The sequence below is a fragment of the Lontra canadensis genome, unplaced genomic scaffold (assembly GCF_010015895.1).
Source record: "Lontra canadensis isolate GAN:19392208 unplaced genomic scaffold, GSC_riverotter_1.0 scaffold29, whole genome shotgun sequence".
NCBI lineage: Eukaryota > Metazoa > Chordata > Mammalia > Carnivora > Mustelidae > Lontra > Lontra canadensis.
Genome location: NW_022631023.1, coordinates 17,874,328 through 17,894,154, shown reverse-complemented (window position 1 = coordinate 17,894,154; position 19,827 = coordinate 17,874,328). Strand labels below are relative to the sequence as shown.

At 39.4% G+C, this 19,827-nt stretch overlaps 1 protein-coding gene across 7 annotated transcripts in view; it reads right to left on the bottom strand.

The window, feature by feature from the left end:
• The window catches only part of APP (amyloid beta precursor protein), a 265,962-nt gene that overhangs the window by 136,809 nt on the left and 109,326 nt on the right, over positions 1-19,827 (bottom strand). For all 7 annotated transcript variants that reach the window (XM_032865489.1, XM_032865490.1, XM_032865491.1 and 4 more), the window contains exons 4-5: positions 19,329-19,441; positions 17,301-17,494 (exon numbers count right to left, since the gene is read on the bottom strand). In XM_032865489.1, coding sequence (XP_032721380.1) covers positions 17,301-17,494; positions 19,329-19,441 — 307 coding nt within the window. The remainder of the gene's footprint in view (positions 1-17,300; positions 17,495-19,328; positions 19,442-19,827) is intronic.

Sequence of the window (19,827 nt, the reverse complement as noted above, 5' to 3'; positions counted from 1 at the left end):
AATTTCTATAGCCATTTTCCAATACTAGAAAAATCATTTTCTAACGTTTCACTTCCCTAAAATAAAAAGCACTCCTACATATCTACTGAAATTCATAAAATCAGAAGATCATTAGTTCTTTGCTTCCAACATCTATTTTAATAATGTTTTCAACCTCATTTATCTAGGATGGAAAGCGCTGAAGTCATTATCTATTAGTATTGGTTATAATTATTACGAGGCCCACAATACTTTCTAAAGACCTAATTAAGAAGGAACATGTTATAACGGCCATGATTCTCAAACCAGACATGGGAGATTAGTCATTATGCCCTGAGGAGAGCTTTTCTGGTTGTGTGAGGCAAGGAGCGGGAGAGTAGGTTGAGGAAGGCACCGGCAGCCCCACCCTGGCCTGCCCTCCCTTACAATTCCACTCAGTGCACCACCATCAAGCCCACGGAACATTTTAGTTCAAGAGGCTCCCATATCTAAGCTTTAATTCCGTTCTAAAACCAAGTACTATGGTAACAGGTGATAGCAATCTTCTCCAAGATCAAGAAACAGGCTCAAGAAGATTTTACTAGGTCCAAAGCATATGCTAAACTTCTGAAGACCTTTCTGAAGCAAAAGTCACCTTCCTCAGGAACATGTCTGTTCTTTTCCTAAGCTCTTTGGGTGCGTCTAGTATGTTGGACTTCTGTTTCCTCACTATGGCCTTTTTATGCAGATCAGCTTTATCATTAAATGACTATAAATGTAATATTGTCCTCGCCATCAGGGTGATAATCTCTTTTCCAGTCTGGTAGCTAGCATTTTGCTAACATTTTTCATACTCACAACATTAATCTCCTAACTACTGGTATTGGAGCAGCTGATGTCAGAGACGGCAGATTACCAGTGCACACGCGAGTGACACAGCTACGGTTCTTCTAGAATGGCAACAGGGTGCAAAGCAGAGAACTCAGGACGACCAAATTCAAACAACAGCACACTGGTTTCAAATGCAAAAGAAAATTTCAATTATGGGACAATAAGGACAATATAATACCAAGTTACTTATACAGTCTAACTTATCATTGTTCTCAATAAAATGTTGCTATCCTCTATTTCCAAGTAACTTCCAACACCATACTGTACTTTTGAATATCCCTGCACAGAACTTCCCAGAATTGCACATGACACCTTACTGAAGCAATTTAGTCAATACCCAAGCATTGTAGCCCATTATATGCTCAATATTCAGTTCTCTCCAGAGAGATTTATAGGGCAAAATGTGCCTAGTGGAAAACGGGACATAAATCACAACAATGAACAACCATCTGCTGTGTCTGCAAATGTGTAAAGATAACATGACCAGATAGAAGGCCTCTGTGTCCTCGGCTTGCTTTTGAAATGGACAATAAATGAACAGAGATTAATAAAACAGAGCTGGAGGAAGCAGGATTATGAGGGTTATTCAAAAACACAGAAACACTCATAGTTCACACTTCAGTTGCCTTCCAAAAGTTTATGAAGATGTTTGCTAGTAAACAGTATGATACTGGTTTATGTCTGCAATTAAGAAATTAGGAAAAGAGGTCCAAGATCAGTAAAATATTACAGATAATGTTTTTATTTCCTTCAGGAATCTTACTGATTAAAGATAACTAACATCTGATGCAAGTAGAATCACACCCATTTAAAGCCACTTAAATATGATCAGTGATACAGTTTTATAAAAAACAGAAATACGTTTATATTTATATATGTGGGGGGGGTGCGAGGAGGGGATTAAGTAAATAACATCATCAACACCAAGGGTCTATTTGCTGTGCTCATATTGTTTTACTCAATTACAAATAAATAAAATTTATTTGTATGAACAAATATATATATATAAAATATATATGCAAAATAATATACAAATGGTAGGTAAAAATACTACCAATAATAACTTGAATAAAAAAATCATTAGTTTGAGCTACTGTATTTGTTTGATAGTAATAAGTGAACTTCTTTAAAAAATGTTGTACATTCTAGAATTTTAACTAATTAGTAAGATTAATGTTCTACTGTCTCACTCTGTACAGGAAATTTGCTACGGATTAAGGGAGGAAACAATTTCATTTGCAGATACCTGAACCTATTTTTGAAGGAAGAAAAGGACACTGTTCCCTTAGGACCATTTCAAAACAAACGAAGCATCAGTAGATCATGAGGACAGAAAACACACACACGCGCTCTTCAGGTGACCGCCAGCATCATTTAAGTGGAACAATTCCACCCCCAACTTTACAGGTAAACACGGAGAGTGTTAACTTTTTAAATATGGAGGGTGAAAAAGGAAACTGTAGTTAGTTCTCACTTGGGAAAGATTTTGTTTACTCTCTCTCTCATCAAAGGAAACAGTTTTGAGTATCTCTAAATTATTCTCTATATGAATGGCCTCTTTCAAAAACAAATACAGGCTTGTTAAAATTTTGCGGAGTTTTTTGTGACAAGTTCTTGGTACCAGTTTAGACTGAGATGGGGAGACACTGACATCATGTACTACAGCTTGGTTTCCTAGTCGAGGGCTCCTGGAAGCCAATTTAGTATTACTAACTTCCAAATAAACTTCCAGCATGCTATTTATTATTACCGAAGATCTGAGGAATAACACTGTTCAAGTTAAAGAAATCTCTTTGGGCATAACATGCTGATGCAGATCCTCAGGCCGCGGGGAAAAAGAAAACAACAACAAAAAAATTAGTAACACATACTTCTGGATTAATTGTGAATTCCGTCTAAACTATGGGTTTTACAATGAGAATAACAATATCCAGATGCTGGTTTCAGCAAGAAGTTACTGTTTGGGGCTATCACTGTCAGAAACCCATTCGCATCATGAGGCTTTCTAGTTTTTTCTGCATTCACTATTTTGTAATTCAGGAGATTTGAACAGTTCAGTGAAAAGACATCAGGAGGATAAAAAGATGTTCCTTTCCTCAATGGTGTTAAGATCCTCGGCAGTGAAAAATCCAACCCTTTAAGGAACTGTTACTAAACAAATGGTTCCCTTGCGCGTCCAGCCATATCCGGTTACTGGGGCAGCTGTGCACCAGTGGGTCCCAGCAAGCGTGGTAATCGCCGCCAGATGTGACTCTGAGGACAGCAACCTAACCCTGCACCCCTTCAAAGGCATCTCACAGCGCCTTTCCCAGCCATCACCTGCTTGCCAATCAGAACAAACCCCACTTGTTTGGCCACACAGGCTGAACTCTGGTTCAGACTGTTACAGCGTTTGGTTTTCCTTCTTGATAAACATGGGACCCAAGCTTATTAAATACAGAAACTCAGCATTTTTAATAAGACCTCAGAGCTGGCGGCCAGTTGCCTCAAGAGAAAAGCGAGCTTCTGCTACTTTCCTATTCATCGTTTTCAAATTAGTTGCCTTATTTCTGTGCAAGACAGTGATGTGTCTCCGCCTCAAAGAGTGCTACAAGCTCCCAACCAGCACAGGGACAGTTACGTCCCAGAGCCACACACCGGCTCCTCAAATCCATTCCACTTGACTCATCCACTGGCAAGGATTTAAGGCTGCCAATTTATCATTTCTGTGATTCACTTTGTGACCCTCCTCCAAAGTTGTTAGTTCCCCCTGCCCTTTGAGCACTTAATACCACTTTCTCAAAATACAAGACAGAAAGGCAGCTGAACGATTTATGTATTCAAAGAATTTTAACTCCAGAGATCCAAGTATGAGTTAGTTAAATAAAGCCTCTCTCATTCTTTCTCAAAACCAATTTTTTTTAAAGATTTTATTTATTTATTTGACAGACAGAGATTATAAGTAGGCAAAGAGGCAGGCAGAGAGAGAGAGGAGACAGCAGGCTCCCTACCGAGCAGAGAGCCCAATGTGGGGCTTGATCCCAGGACCCTGGGATCATGACCTGAGCTGAAGGCAGAGGCTTTAAGCCACTGAGCCACCCAGGGGCCACTCAAAACTAATTTTAGAGAGAGAGAAATGTACACTGACCCATGAATAGACATGCATTTTCACAACCACCTGAGATGAAGGGAGGCCACGAACACTTCCATATCCCAAGCTAACTGGAAGCTAACACGTGCATAACATACTCCATAATTCACTGGTAAGGTCTCATAAAGCACCGATAGTCTATGGGACACGCACATCCTCCACACTACCCCTGGGGGTTATTTTCTGCCAACAGTTCTTGCAGCACACAGACCCGAGTAAAGTCAGCTTTCAACTCTCCCTAGCCATGAGCCACCACACATGGAGCAGTAACTACTGCTTTTTATGCTAACTGCAATAATGATCATGATCATGGTGTCCCCTCCTTATGTTACATAGCTGCTGGCGTGGGTCTCTGCTCAAAGTTCTGGGAAATGTCCAGAAGTGGGCAGCACCCAGCATTATGAACACCTTTCATCTTTCTGGAAGAGGTCAAGGCCCAAGTCCAAGTCATGGATTTAAAGTATCTCCTAACTGTGTTCGTGTGTAGGGTACAAAGAATGCTCCAGAGAGTCGGGGCTATGCTGATGCATTTACTGTGCCACAGGTTCTTACAGGAAAGGTAGATGAAGACTGTGAAATCATATTCCTGTGCTTTATGCTGGAGCTCCATCAACAGCTTTGGTGAAGCCAGAGACACGGCTGTCCTCCATTCAGAGTCAGCTCAGCATTCCCATCTTTTACATTCTGACATGTTAACCCTGGCTTGGGGTTGTTGGATTATCATCTCCCCTCCACAAATAGTGTTAACAGATGGATGTACAAGCTGCATTATTAGCTTCATCTCTATCCTACTTGGTTCAAGAAATGAACAACGCACTTGAAAATAAGAGCCGTGAAGACGGCCTTGCTGTTGATCAAATGGAGATATACATTTTAGGTATATTTCTCTACATTCATAACCCACTCTCTACAAAAAAAAAGTTATTTTTGTGAAGCATTCTGCATAGAAATATTGAATAAGATGCCTTTCTTTCCTTTTTGAATAGATTAGACTGAATAGATCTCTACTAATGTGGAAGTAGGATCTATAAATCCTCTGTTCCTCCATTAACTCTGGCTCCCCACTCCCACACAAATAAATGGAAGGCAAGAGCTTAAAAAGAAAGAACTTGCTCAGTTTAGGTCAAAGTGATGTTTCTCCAGTGGATTAAGATAGCCTTTTGCAGCTTCTGGTCTTTTTCCTTCCTATTTCCCATCTGTATTAAACTAATCTAAAGCTTTAGATTTTTTTTTTAAACTTTTTTTTAAATTTTATTTATTTATTTGACAGACGGAGATTACAAGTAGGTAGAGAGGCAGGCAGAGAGAGAGAGGAGGAAGCAGGCTCCCTGATGAGCAGAGAGCCCAATGCAGGGCTCGATCCCAGGATCCTGGGATCACAGCCTGAGCCGAAGGCAGAGGCTTCAACTCACTGAGCCACCCAGGCGCCCAAGCTTTAGATTCTAACTAAGGCAGATTAAACTGTTGTTTATGGAATTGACACATACTATAATATCAGTCAAAATCAAGGATTTTTAACTTCCCTCAAATATATTATCAATCACTCAGTAGAAATTATTTATGGGTTTGAAACATTTTATGATCTGAACTTCTTATGCTTAAAGCTGAATGAATTAATCACTTTTTAAAAAAAAGATTTTATTTATTTATTTGACAGAGAGAGAGAGTAAGAGATCACAAGGAGGCAGGGAGGCAGGCAGAGAGAGAAGGAGAAGCAGGCTCCCTGCTGAGTGGAGAGCCTGATGTAGGGCTCCATCTCAGGACCCTGAGATCATGACCTGAGCTGAAGGCAGGCGCTTAACCAAATGAGCTACCCAGGTGCCCTGAATGAATCACTTTTTAAAGTTATGATTTATATGTGCTCTTTAGGTAGAATGGAAGAAATGTAAGTGAATGAGAAACGTACAGATTGTTAATTATGCTTCATTACTGTAGAATTAATGGAATAAGAATCTGTAAAAGGGTTCTGCTGAAGTTTACATTTGGAATAATGTACACTATTTGCTTGGCACAAGACAAAAAATATTGTAAACTCCAACTATAAAGACCTCAGCACAAATCTATTCCTAAATTTGGAAAAGTCCCCCCAAAACTCATTAAATCATTCAAAAAGTAACTACAGACATTAACGAGCTATTAAAATTAAATGAGTTAACATTTGCAAGGAATTCAGAATGGTGGTTTGCACATAGCAAGACTATATATAGCATCTACTACGATTATTCCAGTTATACACAGACAAGGTGTAAGAAGGCACTAAAGCCTAGTTCATACCCTCATGAAACTCAGTCTACAAGACCCTGAAAGCTTGGAGGTATGAGGCAGGAGCCAGGTTATTAACAACAAAAATCAGAATCCAGTGACTATGCAATGATAGAATAAATTCATTCACTGGCGATACCTCACTGTAAAGGCATAAACATTATTGAGATACCTTTTAAGTACTGTCAACTACATTCTTATCTCTTACTTCAGTAATCCAACTTTTATATCTTCAAGGAATTATGATATAATATGGGAAGAAATCTAGGTTCATTAAAGAATTTAAAAGCGTGGCCTCCGTAACATTTTAAAAAAATCATTAAAAAAAAAATCCGATGGGGTGTCTAGTGGCTCAGCTGGTTAAGTGTTTGACTCCTGATTTCAGCTCAGGTTATGATCTGAGGGTCATGAAATGGAGCTCCATGGACAGCTTTGTGGTTGGGGGGGGGGGCGTCTGCTTAGGATTCTTTCTCCCTCTCCTTCTGCCCTGCCCCTCTCAAGTTCTCGCTCTCTCTCAAAAAAGTCTGACAGGGGCACCTGGCTGGCTCAGTGGGTTAAGCCTCGCCTTCACCTCCGGTCATGATCTCGGGGTCCTGGGATTGAGCCCCGCATCGGGCTCTCTGCTCGGCAGGGAGCCTGCTTCACCCTCTTCTCTGCCTGCTTCTCTGCCTACTTGTGATCTCTCTCTCTGTTAAATAAAAAAAAGAAAAAATCTAAAAAAAAAAAAAAAAGTTTGACAGTGGTCACATGGACGCATAAACTTTGAAGGAATAGATATGAAGATTATAAATGTATTTTCTAAATAATAAAATATTTACAAATAAAAATTTGATATTTTAGCCACAACTAAATAAAGACATATCCATATAAACACAAAATTTATAAAGAGGTCAAATTATAGGTGATTTTCCCTAACTCAAAATCTTCTGAAAAAGTATGAGACATGTAATGGAAAAATAATTTTCACTGGAGACAGTCTCCCGTGCCTCTAAATATATCAAATATTGCCAAATCATGTGCCCTAGAAAATATGCTAATATTTACTGGAGTCAAAATGGAGAGTAGTGACACTAAGAAAAGGGAAAATATTTGACATAAAGATTCGATTAATGAAGTAACTGGGTACAAACAGGAAGCCTCAATCATCCATGGTATTTGAATACATTTTGATGATGGTCTTCTAAGCTATGGATGCAGATGTTTGGAAGGTTTGTTTTCATCTCAGGCACTTCCATCTGTACAAAAGCTGCACTCAAGAGGTGGACTGCTGGGGTGTTTGCTTTTCTGTCCACAGGAAATCAGGGGTTTTAAAGAATAATTTCCCGAGCTTTCCAGTCCTGAAGAAACCTCTAAACCAGTTTCTCAACCTTGGCTCTGTTGAAATTTCTCTGTGGTGGGACTGTTGTGTGTGTGTGGTGGGAGGCCAAGTAGTATCCCTCGTCCCTACCAAATGCCAGGAGCACCCCCCACTCCCCGTTGTGGCAACTCAAAATGTGGACAATTCCAAAGGTCCCCTGGGCAGCAAAATCACCCCCAGCTGAGAACCACCATTCTGCAACATCTAATGGACTGAGTTAGTCTCATGACTGTAACTTGCACTTCCTGAAATTTTTGCCTACTGGTCTTTATTTTTAGTGAAGACACCAAAGAACATGACACCAAAGAACAAAAAAAAAAGCTTGCTTGGTTCAAATAGGAAATAGGAAATGGTTCAAATAGGAAAGCTCTTCTGAGAATGGACAATTATTCAAAAGCTCAGAGAGAGATGAATCTTACCTTCATTTGGAATCCCAATCTCATTCATTTTATTCTATTTTATTTCATTTTTTGAAGCAATGAAAAGATATTCAAGTAGTAATTACATTAATGGTGCTAAGCAATGAATATTTATAACAATTGCTTAGCACCGTTAACAGTATTTTTTTTCAATATTTCTAGCTTAAAAATAGAGACTTCTGATGCAATTTTACTTAATTATTGCATATCCAGAATGTTATTTCTTGGTAGTTTTTGTTTTAAAGCCCATTTGTTTAATCTTGAGTCACCAACTATGCCTTTCTATATTTGACATGAACACCAATTCAATTTAACTCAAATAATTTGTTGAGCCCCTAGTTTGAGGAAAATTAGGCCAAATGTGCTAATTTGTAAAATCACACAGGTCTCCTAACAAATGTAAACCCGTGGTAAGTAGAGTAGGCTATTAACCCTCAGAATACCAGCAGGGTCCACTGGACACAATCATACCTTTTAAGTTTCATTTTGAGCCATTCTTGTAACCGTTGGTATCTCTGACTTTTACTCTTTTTTAGAGATTTTATTTTTAAAAATATCAAATAAAGCTCGCTTTATCTTATAATTATTTTAATCAGTCCACTGCAACTTTTTACATATCTAAAACTTTTTGCAACATTTTCCTATTTTTAACATCCCAAGAATTATTCCACCATCATTCGTTAACTATTTCCAACTATGCTGAAGAAGACCAAGTAATACGAAAATGAAAGGATGAGGAATTGCCTACGAGGATGAGGCAACAGGAAAGTCATCACAGGTTTATTCCCATGTTCCCCCAATATTACATCACCTTTCCAGAAGATATGGAAGAAGTTAGGAGACTTCCATTGAACAGAATAGAAAATCACAAATGTTAATTTTCCAATTAGCAAACAGGAGAAAAGTGACAGGAGGTATCTCACAAATATTGAACAAATCAGACTCTGAATGAAATTGATCACAGAGTTGGGGCTCCTGGGTGGCTCAGTGGGTTAAGCCTCTGCCTTAGGCTCAGGTCATGATCCCAGGGTCCTGGGATCAAGCCCCGCATCGGGCTCTCTGCTCAGCAGGGAGACTGCTTCCTCCCTCTCTCTCTGCCTGACTCTCTACCTACTTGTGATCTCTGCCTGTCAAATAAATAAATAAAATCTTTAAAAAAAAAAAAAAAAGAAAGAAAGAAAGAAAGAAATTGATCACAGAAACAAGACCTGAGACCATGAGTCTTCAGATGACGATATCCTAGATGGATTTTCACAGGCCCAAGAACCAAAAAGTGAGCAGAGTTAGAATTCTAAGAAAAAAAAGGAAAGCATTCTCATGCATGTTGTCATTCAACAGGAAGGATGACACCATTCACTGTTTTTGCTAAGGACATGTGTGACAGTATTTTCTCCTCTTTTATGCTTGCAATAGATTTTATCATGTTTAGGCCACAGAATTTTTTGGATATAGTTTGGAAGCAGACAAATACCAAAGGCAGGAGTGGCTACAAAGGTGATCAGAAGGACCAATGTAGAAATGGAAAGGAAAAAAACAAACAAAAATAACAACAACAACAAAAGCGGACTGACAATTCTAATGGGTGTTTCTAAGTCCAAACTTAGAAATATTTTATAATTATAAACAGAAAGTAGCTCTTTCTCTTCAACAAAATTAGGATTTCTCCAAGTTTTAAAAGTACTGATTTTTTACAATTATCAAGTGAAAACGAAAGAAAAAACCAAGAAGTACAACAGGCTGTACCCTAATAAAGATGTATTTTAAGTCTGCAGTCAGTATTTATAAGATGAATATACTCCAGGTTCATGCACAGGAGGGGGCTGATTAGCAGCTGGTTGCATTCAAAGAATACTGTCCATTTCAGAAATCTCTACCTTCAAAATCAGGAAAAGATGGAACGAAAATCTGGGTTTACTATATATAAATTTTAATTCAAATTAAAATCATAACTATATTGATTCTTATTAAAACTTCTCAATGAAGTTATTTTTTACTATCCCTTTATTCTTTTGTAAACTAATTTAGAATATAAGAAATTATAATAATATAAAAGGTCCTCAGTATCCAGATAAATTAGTGGTGCTGGAATGAGGTGGGCAGGGGCAGAGGGAGAGGAAGGAAGAGAATCTTAAGCAGGTTCCAAGCTCAGCAGCACAGAGCCCAATGGGAGGCTCCATCTCAGGACCCTGAGATCACGATCTGGGCTGAAATCAGGAGTTGGACACTTAACCGACTGAGCCATCCAGGCGCGCCTGGGCTGGCTTTTATGGTAAAGTGCAGGGCGAGGCAGGAAAGGAGTGATTCAGCTGACTGGGCTCCCTGAGGTATGGTGTGTTCCCAAGTATGCACACATGCGTGTACACAAACACACACACACACACACACACACACACACACACACACACACACACACTGTTGAGGCAACCTTCATCAGACAAAGAAGCTTCTCCTGAGCTACAAAATACAGCTCAAAGAAGGGCATGGTGAGATATAGTCAAAAGCAATCAGTCTTCTGCATCTGTGTTAAGTGTTTTTTTTTTTTTCAATTAAAAAGAAAAAAAAGTCATCTCATTAAGAAGACACATTAGGTTATCTCTCATTACAGTCTCACCAATGTTTGCAACCCTGAAAACAAGAAACTGTGTCATCTGAGATTCTGCTTTATGGACAAAAAAAATCTGTTCCCAGGAGGAAAAGTGCTATTACAAAAGAATGAGTGGGTCTTCCCTTATGTTATTTGCTGTACAAATTCAACAAGGCCTATGGACAATACGGTTTTTCAGGTAGATTCTACAGTTCCAGGTGGGAGCAAACTTGCCCTCCAGATCAGCACTCCCACAGCAAGACTGCATACATTAGTCTTCTAATGAATTTTCCATAGAAAAGTCCTTACCCATGATGACTGGAATCTGTATGCTATTAACATAAGCAAGCTACATTAGTGATCCTTTAAATAGGAATTCTGCGGTGGTCTGAGAACTAAATCACCGTAACATGAGAAATAAATACTGAGGTATTTACAAAATAACTTTGGAACAACTACTGATTTATTCATATTCAATCTCTTGAAAGACTTACCTCTTTTTCAAGAAGGTCATAAAACAGCTCATCCCACAAAGAACGCGTCTCTAAGTGCCGCATTAGCAGCAGGCACACGCTCACCTCCTACCAAAGCAAATCTCACTAACTACCAACCAACGAAGGTGTATTAAACTGTGGATCAAATTCTGTTTCTGGGAAGATCAGAATGAGGCTTCATTTTCTCCTCTTTAACAACTCTCCTACAATATCCCCTCGAGGATATTTTAGGTAAGATGGGTTCAATTCCTGTTCTGATTTTGCATTTCAAGTGTCACAAGGAAGGCTGGCTCCCGGAACAGGGATGTCCCAGCTGGCAGGAGCCTAGTTTGTATGCAGGTCCATGATCCAATGCCTCTTCCTTCACCTGCTTGCTTTGCCATATGAGGGTAAAGGCATACGTCGCCCGGAGGGTTAACAGAAAAACACTGAACAAGGAAGTGCTACAAGGGACCTGATATCTTCATTATATGAAGTTCAAAACAATTCTTGCACATTTTAAAAACATGGGACAGGGGTGCCTGGCTGGCTCAGTGGGTTAAGCCGCTGCCTTCGGCTCAGGTCATGATCCCAGTATTCTGGGATCGAGCCCCACACTGGGCTCTCTGCTCAGCGAGGAGCCTGCTTCCTTCCTCTCTCTCTGCCTGCCTCTCTGCGTACTTGTGATCTCTCTCTGTCAAATAAATAAATAAAATCTTAAAAAAAAAAATAAAAACATGGGGCAGTTACAAAAGTAATAGAAAATTTAGTAGGAGTGCGACATTAGAGTATATCACTGGGCAATCTATATAAACCATGGTCTCAATGGAAAGTCAAGGGTGATTAGAAATTTGAAGGATCTGGAGCTACAATGTCCTGTATGTCCGGTGACCACCAGCCACGTGGGACTATGGAGCCCTTGGAGTCAGAGTGAGAGGGGCTATATGTACCAAATGCACAGCAGATTGTAAAGACCTCCTGTGAAAGAAACAAAAATAATACAAAGTATCTCACTAATAACCTTTCCATATTGTTTACATATTGATGTGATAGTCTTCTGAGTATGCTAGATTAAATAAAATGCTATTAAAATTGATTCCCCAGCTTCTTCCTGCTATTTTAAAAGTGGCTATCAGAAAGTATAAGTGGGGGCGCCTGGGTGACTCAGTTGCTGGAGAATGCGACTCTTGATCTCAGGGTTCTGAGTTCGAGCCCCACATTGGGTTATAGAGATTATAAATAAATAAACTAAAAAAAATAAAAAAGAAGAAAGTACAAAAATGCATTATGTGGCTTACATTATATATCTACAGGACACATTTGAGCTAAAACACAAGAGAGATTCTGTAACATATATTTATGGACCATGAAGGCCTGACCAAAAGCTATGAAAATTTTTTTTAAAATAAGTAACTGAATTTGGCTAATATTTCTTGAAGACTGGTGTGTGAGACATTTTTGGTACATAAAACTGTAGTTTGGCTTCTGTCAGATGAAAAGAGAAATGACTACAAGTAACTGAGAAAAAGTCAACCTAAATAAAATAATACAAAGCAAGGGCAGTACTGTGAAGCCAAGTATTTCAAGGGATAATCAGAGAAGACTTGTAAAGGAAGTTTCTTTGTGGGTGAATGTTAAAAAATGTACAGGGTTTTACAGGTCATGATAAGATGGAGAACTTTAGAATTTACAAGCAGCTTTGTGGTAGATTAACACCATCTGATGAAAAACGAAATGGATTTTGAGAAGGGGCAGAAAGGTGGGAACAAGAGCCCAGACAAAGAGAAGACCGAGGGTGTGGAGTGTCCGTGGACCCGGTGAGGCCCGTGCCTAATGCAGGCTGGCGCCAAGTCATGAATGAGTTCCGGATGGCCTGCAAGGGAATATGAACTTCGCTACCGGCTGCAGGAACCATCAACTGATTCCTACCAACGGTCAGAAGGATCAGAAATGCAAAACAGGATCGTTACTAAGGCACGGAGGAATTCTCTGCAAAGAGAACGAAGAGATTCGTGGGTGAGGTAGAGTAAACGCCAAGTACTGAGGCGAGAAGTCGAGGTATGATGAGTCCTGTAAGAAGAAAAGCACGAGGTCACGGGCGGAAGCGAGGCACTAACGCGGGAAGGACTAATCAGAGGAGTTAGTGTCGCAGAGGGTAAAGCACCATCTGAACTCGGGCAGTGGCTGTTCAGGGAACAAACAGCATTCCTCTACAGGTAGGAAGGAGCAAAGGATAAGGGAGACCGAAAGTAACAGAATGGGTAGATGAACAGCGAACAAGCCTACGAAGAGATGCTCCACATCATATGTCACTGAGGAAATACAACTTACAACAATGAGATACACTTACTAGAATGGCCCAGATCCAGAACACTGATGACACCACGAGCTGTCACTCACTGCTGGAGGGAATGCCACCGCAGAAGAGAGTTTGCCAGTTTTCCATAGAACTAAACATACTGTGTGGGGCACCTGGGTGGTTCAGTTGGTTGAGCGTCTGACCCTGGACTGCAGCTCAAGTCATGATCTCAGGGTCGTGGGATCGAGCCCCGAGCCAGACTTCATTTTGAGGGTGGAGCCTGCTTAATGCTCTCTCTCCCTCTGCCTGCCCCCAATCATGGACTTGCTCATTCTCTCTCTCTCTCAAAAAAAAAAACCAAACAAACCCTTAAAAACAACAACAAAAACAACCCTAAACATACTCTTACCATATGATCCAGCAATTGGGCTCCTTGGTATTTAGCCAAAGAAGTAAAAAACTTAGGTTTGTACAAAAGCTTGCACATGGATGTTTACAGCAGCTTTATTCGCACTGCCCACACCTGGAACCAATCAAACTGTCCTTTAGGAGGTGAACTGAGGAACACTGTATATATCCAGACAAGGGACTATTAATTAAGCACCATGAAAAGACATGAAGGAAACTTAAATGCATATCACTAAGTGAAAGAACCTCACCTGAAAAAGCCTACATACTATAGGATTCCAACTATGTGACATTCTAGGAAAGGCAAAACTATGAAGACGATCAATTGCTAGATCAGTGGTCGCCAGGGTTGAGAGAATCAGAGAGATGAAAAGGGGAACACAAAGCATTTTTAGTGAAAATGCCCTGTATGATACCATAATCACAGATACACGTCATTACGCCTTTGTCCTAACCCACAGATTGTACAAGACCAGGAGTGAGCTGAGCCCTAATTGTAAAGTAGGGATTTGGGATGATAAGGCGTCACTCCAGGGGGAGCCGTCGATGACGGGTGAGGGGATGATGGGAGCCCTCTGTATCTTCTGCTCAGTTTTGCTCTAAACCTAAAACTACTTAAAAAAAAAAAAAAAAAGTCTTATATAATTAAAAAAAAAAAATCCAAGAAAGGGAGTGGAGGTAATCCAGTGGTATTCAGAGACAGAACATGATGATAAGAGGGAAAATGGGAAACAAAGACACGGAAGAAGGTGTAGAGAGATGTTGAAGCTGTTCACTCAACAAACATGTATGAGTGCCCACTAGCTCCCCGGTACCATGATGTAGCAATTCATGACAAAGGACTCTGAAGGGTTCATCTGTGGAGCATGGAGGACAGTGATGCCAGGAACCAAGGAGAATGAAGGTGGTATGGATCTGCTGCTAGGTGGGAGGTGACAGGTCATCAACTAGTGATAATTAGGCACATCTACTAACACAAAGACTCCAGCTGATGTTACAGCATTAGTAAGAAATGGAATTAGCTGATAGGGTTACACGATATGATACATACACCTTATAAAACTCAGAAGCAATGAAAGAGAGAAGTTACTTTTTCCCAAAAACAAAAGATTGATAAAAATATGGGGAGAAAATGTGAAGGTTATCAATAAGTGTAGGACATTCAAATAAATATGTAAAAATGGTTATCCCCTGGGTCCATCCAGATTAGAAAGGACCCTCCCTCCCAGGCAAGAAAAGAGAAAAAAGAGAAGAAAAGAAAAAGAGGACTGTGGGGGTTCCTGACTGGCTCAGTGAGTTGAACATCTAATTGTTGGTTTCACTTCAGGTCATGATCTTAGGGTTGTGGGACTGAGGCGCTTATCAGACTCCGTGCTCAGGGGGAGTCTGCTTGAAGATTCTCTCCCTCTCCCTCTGCCCCTCCTCCTACTCGTGTGACTGCGCATGTGCACCCTCACTCTCAAATAAATCTTTTCTTAAAAAACTAGGTTTTATTAAGACTTAAAAAATGTGTTAACTGGGAAAGAAAGAGGGCCTGGCAAAAGCCCTTCACTCTCAGAATACAATAAAAATACCCATTCTTAATTATAAAAGCCCCTTCTGTACGAATCGTCACAAATGGTGGGTCACCAACCTTGATACAGGGTTATAACTGCACACACAGCTAACTTTAATTTTAACAGTAGTCATGGCGCTCTCTTAGTTTACTCGCCATTATTTGGGTTTTTATTAAGTACAGAGTCAATTCAGTGATGGGAAATGAGCATGTTATCTAATAGACTATGAACAAGTAAAATGGCTGTCCAACTTTAAATTCCCTTTTTAATACTGGTTGCAGTGCCATATTGCGGTAAGAGCCCTGATGACAAGAATTTTTTCAAGAACTCATTCTGAAACTTTCAAATCTACATAAGACTGAGGAAAAACTACGTAAAAACTATCATAAAAGCCGTAAGAACTAGGCAATTCCAACTTTTAGACAAAGCAGTAATTAAACCCAAACCAATGGAAATTTCCACACCTGGCTCATGGAATTCACGTGAGGGACCAGCCATGGCCCAGAACACAATCAATCAAATCCACGGAAAAAAGCTCAGATGCTTTCCCAATGGCAAAACGTGCTTGCCACTGAACTTTCAACTTTTATGGAGAGAAATATTGTGATGCGTACAGTTGACCTTCCCCTTAGTTCTTCTCTCGTTCTTTGTAATTCACTTATTTACTTGTTTATGTCCTGGTACACTAAACACAGTTTTTCTAAATCTAGCAAAGAGGGAACACAAAAGAGCTTAACTAACAGAAAAAGATATGGTAAAATTAGACAACAGCCACCAAAGAGAAGCCTGACATTATTAACTGATAAGAAACAGCAAATTAGGGGGGGCGTCTGAGTGGCTCATTCGGTTAAACATCTGACTCTTGGTTTCGGTTCAGGTCATGATCTCAGGGAGTTTCTACTTGAGATTCTCTCTCTCTTTCTTTCCCTCTGCCCTTTGCCCCCACCAACTCCTTCTCTCTCAAATAAATAAATAAGTCTTTAAAAAAAATATATATATATATTATATATTTGTAAAATATATATATGTAAAATGTTTCATAAAATTATTTTTAAAAATTCTACTACAAAATACATTATAAAAAAATAACTTACTCTGTATGTCAAAAACCTTTATAGTAATAACTGTAAGTCTTAACAATTCATGCTTAATGCTCTTTTGGAAAATCTGTGACACCAGGGAACATCTGAAGGGATCCTGGAGGAAAAGGAGAGGTGAGATCATCGCCACCACTGGGGGATGACACAGCATGAAACTGAAGATGGAACTGGATGGTCTTTCTCACCTCAAAATCCTAGTTTTAGAATGTTATGATCTGAACATAGATGTGTTTGCCTTTCGTAAAAAATAAGAATCTAGAAGTTATGGGATTAAGATCCCAAAGAAAAAGAAGTAAAAATGTAATTCTGAACTCTCATGCAACCAGAGATGGTTAAAGAATTTTAAGCAAACAATTACGAATGCCGCTGTCTTCATTCACAAAGGAAAAGATGACTAAAGACCAAAAAGTCACAAAGACAAACAAAAAAGCCAAAACCAACCTTTCTTAACAAAAATTCAGACTTCACTACTGACTGATGAAATAATCCCAAAAGCTTGTTTAAAAAACATTTCTAAATTACAGACCAAATCAGAAGGCCAGTCACTGATTCAGATTTCAATTCTCTACAGAACTACATCTTACACTATCCATGGAATTTTGACCCCAACTTTGGAGATGAAAATAAAATAGTTAAAATTAACTCAGTGATGGTTGATCAATTAGATTAAAATTACATGGCTGGCCATAACCATAACAAGAGCTCATGGTTAGATTTTTTTTTTCCTCACAAAACCCAATTCCTGACAGGAGTGGGCAGAGATCCTTTTAATGAGAAATGGAAAGATATACTGATAGAAGAAACAAAGCTGTAGGCTAGATGTTCTGGCATCTGTGAGAGAACAAACTGGAAGGCTGCCTTACCTCCCGTCTGCATAGTCTGTGTCAGCGCCACCCCACCAGACATCCGAGTCATCCTCCTCTGCATCCGCTGAGTCAATATTGTCACTTTCCTCGGCCAGCGGGCAGCATACAAATTCCACCCCTCGGAACTTGTCGATTCCACAAGGCAGCAACATGCCATAGTCGTGCAAGTTGGTACTCTTTTCACTACAGGTCTACAGAAGGTAAGGAGAAGACAGTGAGGGGGGTAGAGCAGATTTGCTTCATTGTAAGAACATCCCAAATATAATCACAGACACCCAATCACACAGACACCCAGTATATCAAGAACCACTTTTTCGATGGAAAGGGCCATTTGCTGTTTTGAGGGGATTTACAAGTTTCTTTAGCAGAGACTACTTTGGCACCCTTATTTTTTAACTTATTTAATAAGGATATGTTGTTACACTATAGAAGTTAATAAAAACAACCAGAAGGGAAATTCTTCAGGAAAGAAGATAGAGAAGAAAACTGGCGTGGGAATGGATATTGGAGAACCAATGCTCTGTGGTGTCATGGGCACATCAGGTAGACACGATGGCTCTACGTACATCCCCTGCTCACTTCTGCCTCTACTACCAATGGAAATTTCTCTCATGTGGACATACGTTATTCTAGAAATTCAAACTCTCTTGCCTCACTTCCAGAATAACAATCCTGGGAAGAAAAGAAATTATCTTCTGCTATGAATCAAAATCTAATCAAAATTAGAGATTTCTCCATCAACATCTTTTTGCTTTCCTGGGATTTGCTAAATGTGCACAAATCATGCACCGGCAATGGAGGAAAGATTAATAATTCAACACATATGGATAAGCAATGAAAATATTAGAGTGTATTTTAACCTCATAGGAATTAAAGTCATTTTTGTTTCTTAGTAACAAATTTTTTTTTCTTAACTCAAAAACAAATAAAAAATGAAATTATCTGGTTTGTTTTCTTAAGATCCAAAAAGCTCTTAAACGTCCAAAACACATTTTTCTATAATGAAAATTTTGTTTTACAGTAAATTGGAATATATTGTTTTATAACAATTAAGTGGTGATTTTTGCCTAACAATGTCAAAGCTATCTGAGCTAGATCAGGGATTCTCACCCTCAGTATTATTGGTATTTTTGGGTCAGATAATTCTTGGAGGAGAGATGGAGGAGAGACTGCCCTGTTCAATGAGGAATGTTCAGTAGAATTACTAGGATCTCTGACCTCTAGCCCACAAATGCCAGTAACACCACCCCCTCTAATTGCAACAACCAAAAATGTCTCTAGACATTGGCTTATGTACCTGGGGAAGGATGAGGAAACAAAAGTTACCCTATTTTGAGAACCACTGAGCTAGACAAAGGAGCCTAATTCTAGGAAACTGATCTTCTGCAAGAATTATATACACTTAATAGAAAAATTTCATAATATACCAAAGGGAAAAATGGTTTTGAAGATGACACTAAGTGACACTCTATCCTAATTATTTTATGTTATTTATCCACTTTGCCAAAAGCAGGAGTTAAGAAAGGTTAGGACTGGTGCCACAGATCCAACCACCATGGAAGAATGAAGATGCTGGCATGGCGTGGTAAACACGAAATAGGATGGCATAACTTAGAAACGTTTGCTATTGGACGAGCTAGTTCCTGTTCTACTGCTGCATTCTCCAATAGATGGTAGGAGAAAACGTCAAATTAAAAAAATTCAGTATATGACAAAAGAAAACAAGAGGTATATAAAAAATAATTTGGGAAAAAAAGGTATACTTCAAGGTTTATGGCAAGTGTATAAGATCATAGTTTCTAGTTTATAAAATGCAGCATAGACACATAATAAATCTAACTAACTCAATCAGTTTTTGACTCTTAAAATTTACTCGTGGATAGTTTCTTCTTTTTTAAATAAGAAATATAACTTATTCAACAACATGGCTGGCTACTGCCTCAATGTATCTTCTACAATGGCAGGACTCGTGTCCCTAGGAAATCTCCACTTTAGAAGAGGAAGGAAGGTATGGGCTGGTGGTACCTCTTTGGCGACCGTGTGCCAGTGAAGGTGGGTTTCACAAACGTCCATCCGCTCCTGGTGTAGGAATTTGCACTTGTCAGGAACAAGGAGGGCATCACTTACAAACTCGCCAACTGCAAGAAAGGGAAAACGTTTCATGTCATTCCATCTGCATCATGGGGCTCGTGTACACCAGGTCATTACCAAGGAAAGATGGGCTAAAATACTTCCAAAGGTATACAGCTCTCTGACGAAGGAATCTATTCACAAAAGGCTGGTACCCTTAGGATGCTGAGTCCTGTGTCCTGAGCTCGGCTCCTTGCCATGTCAACCTGGATGGTTAAAATACTTCCCACGTGTGTTAAGTGAAATCTTTATTTGATTACTATGAAGCTCTGACTGCAAAGTTAATCACACAAAAAGCTGCCATTCAACTGCAACAAGGGGAAAAAATACAGACTGACACCGCGAGGCAATCATTTGAGCGGAATCAGTATAAATAACTGTCCATCCCTCCTTC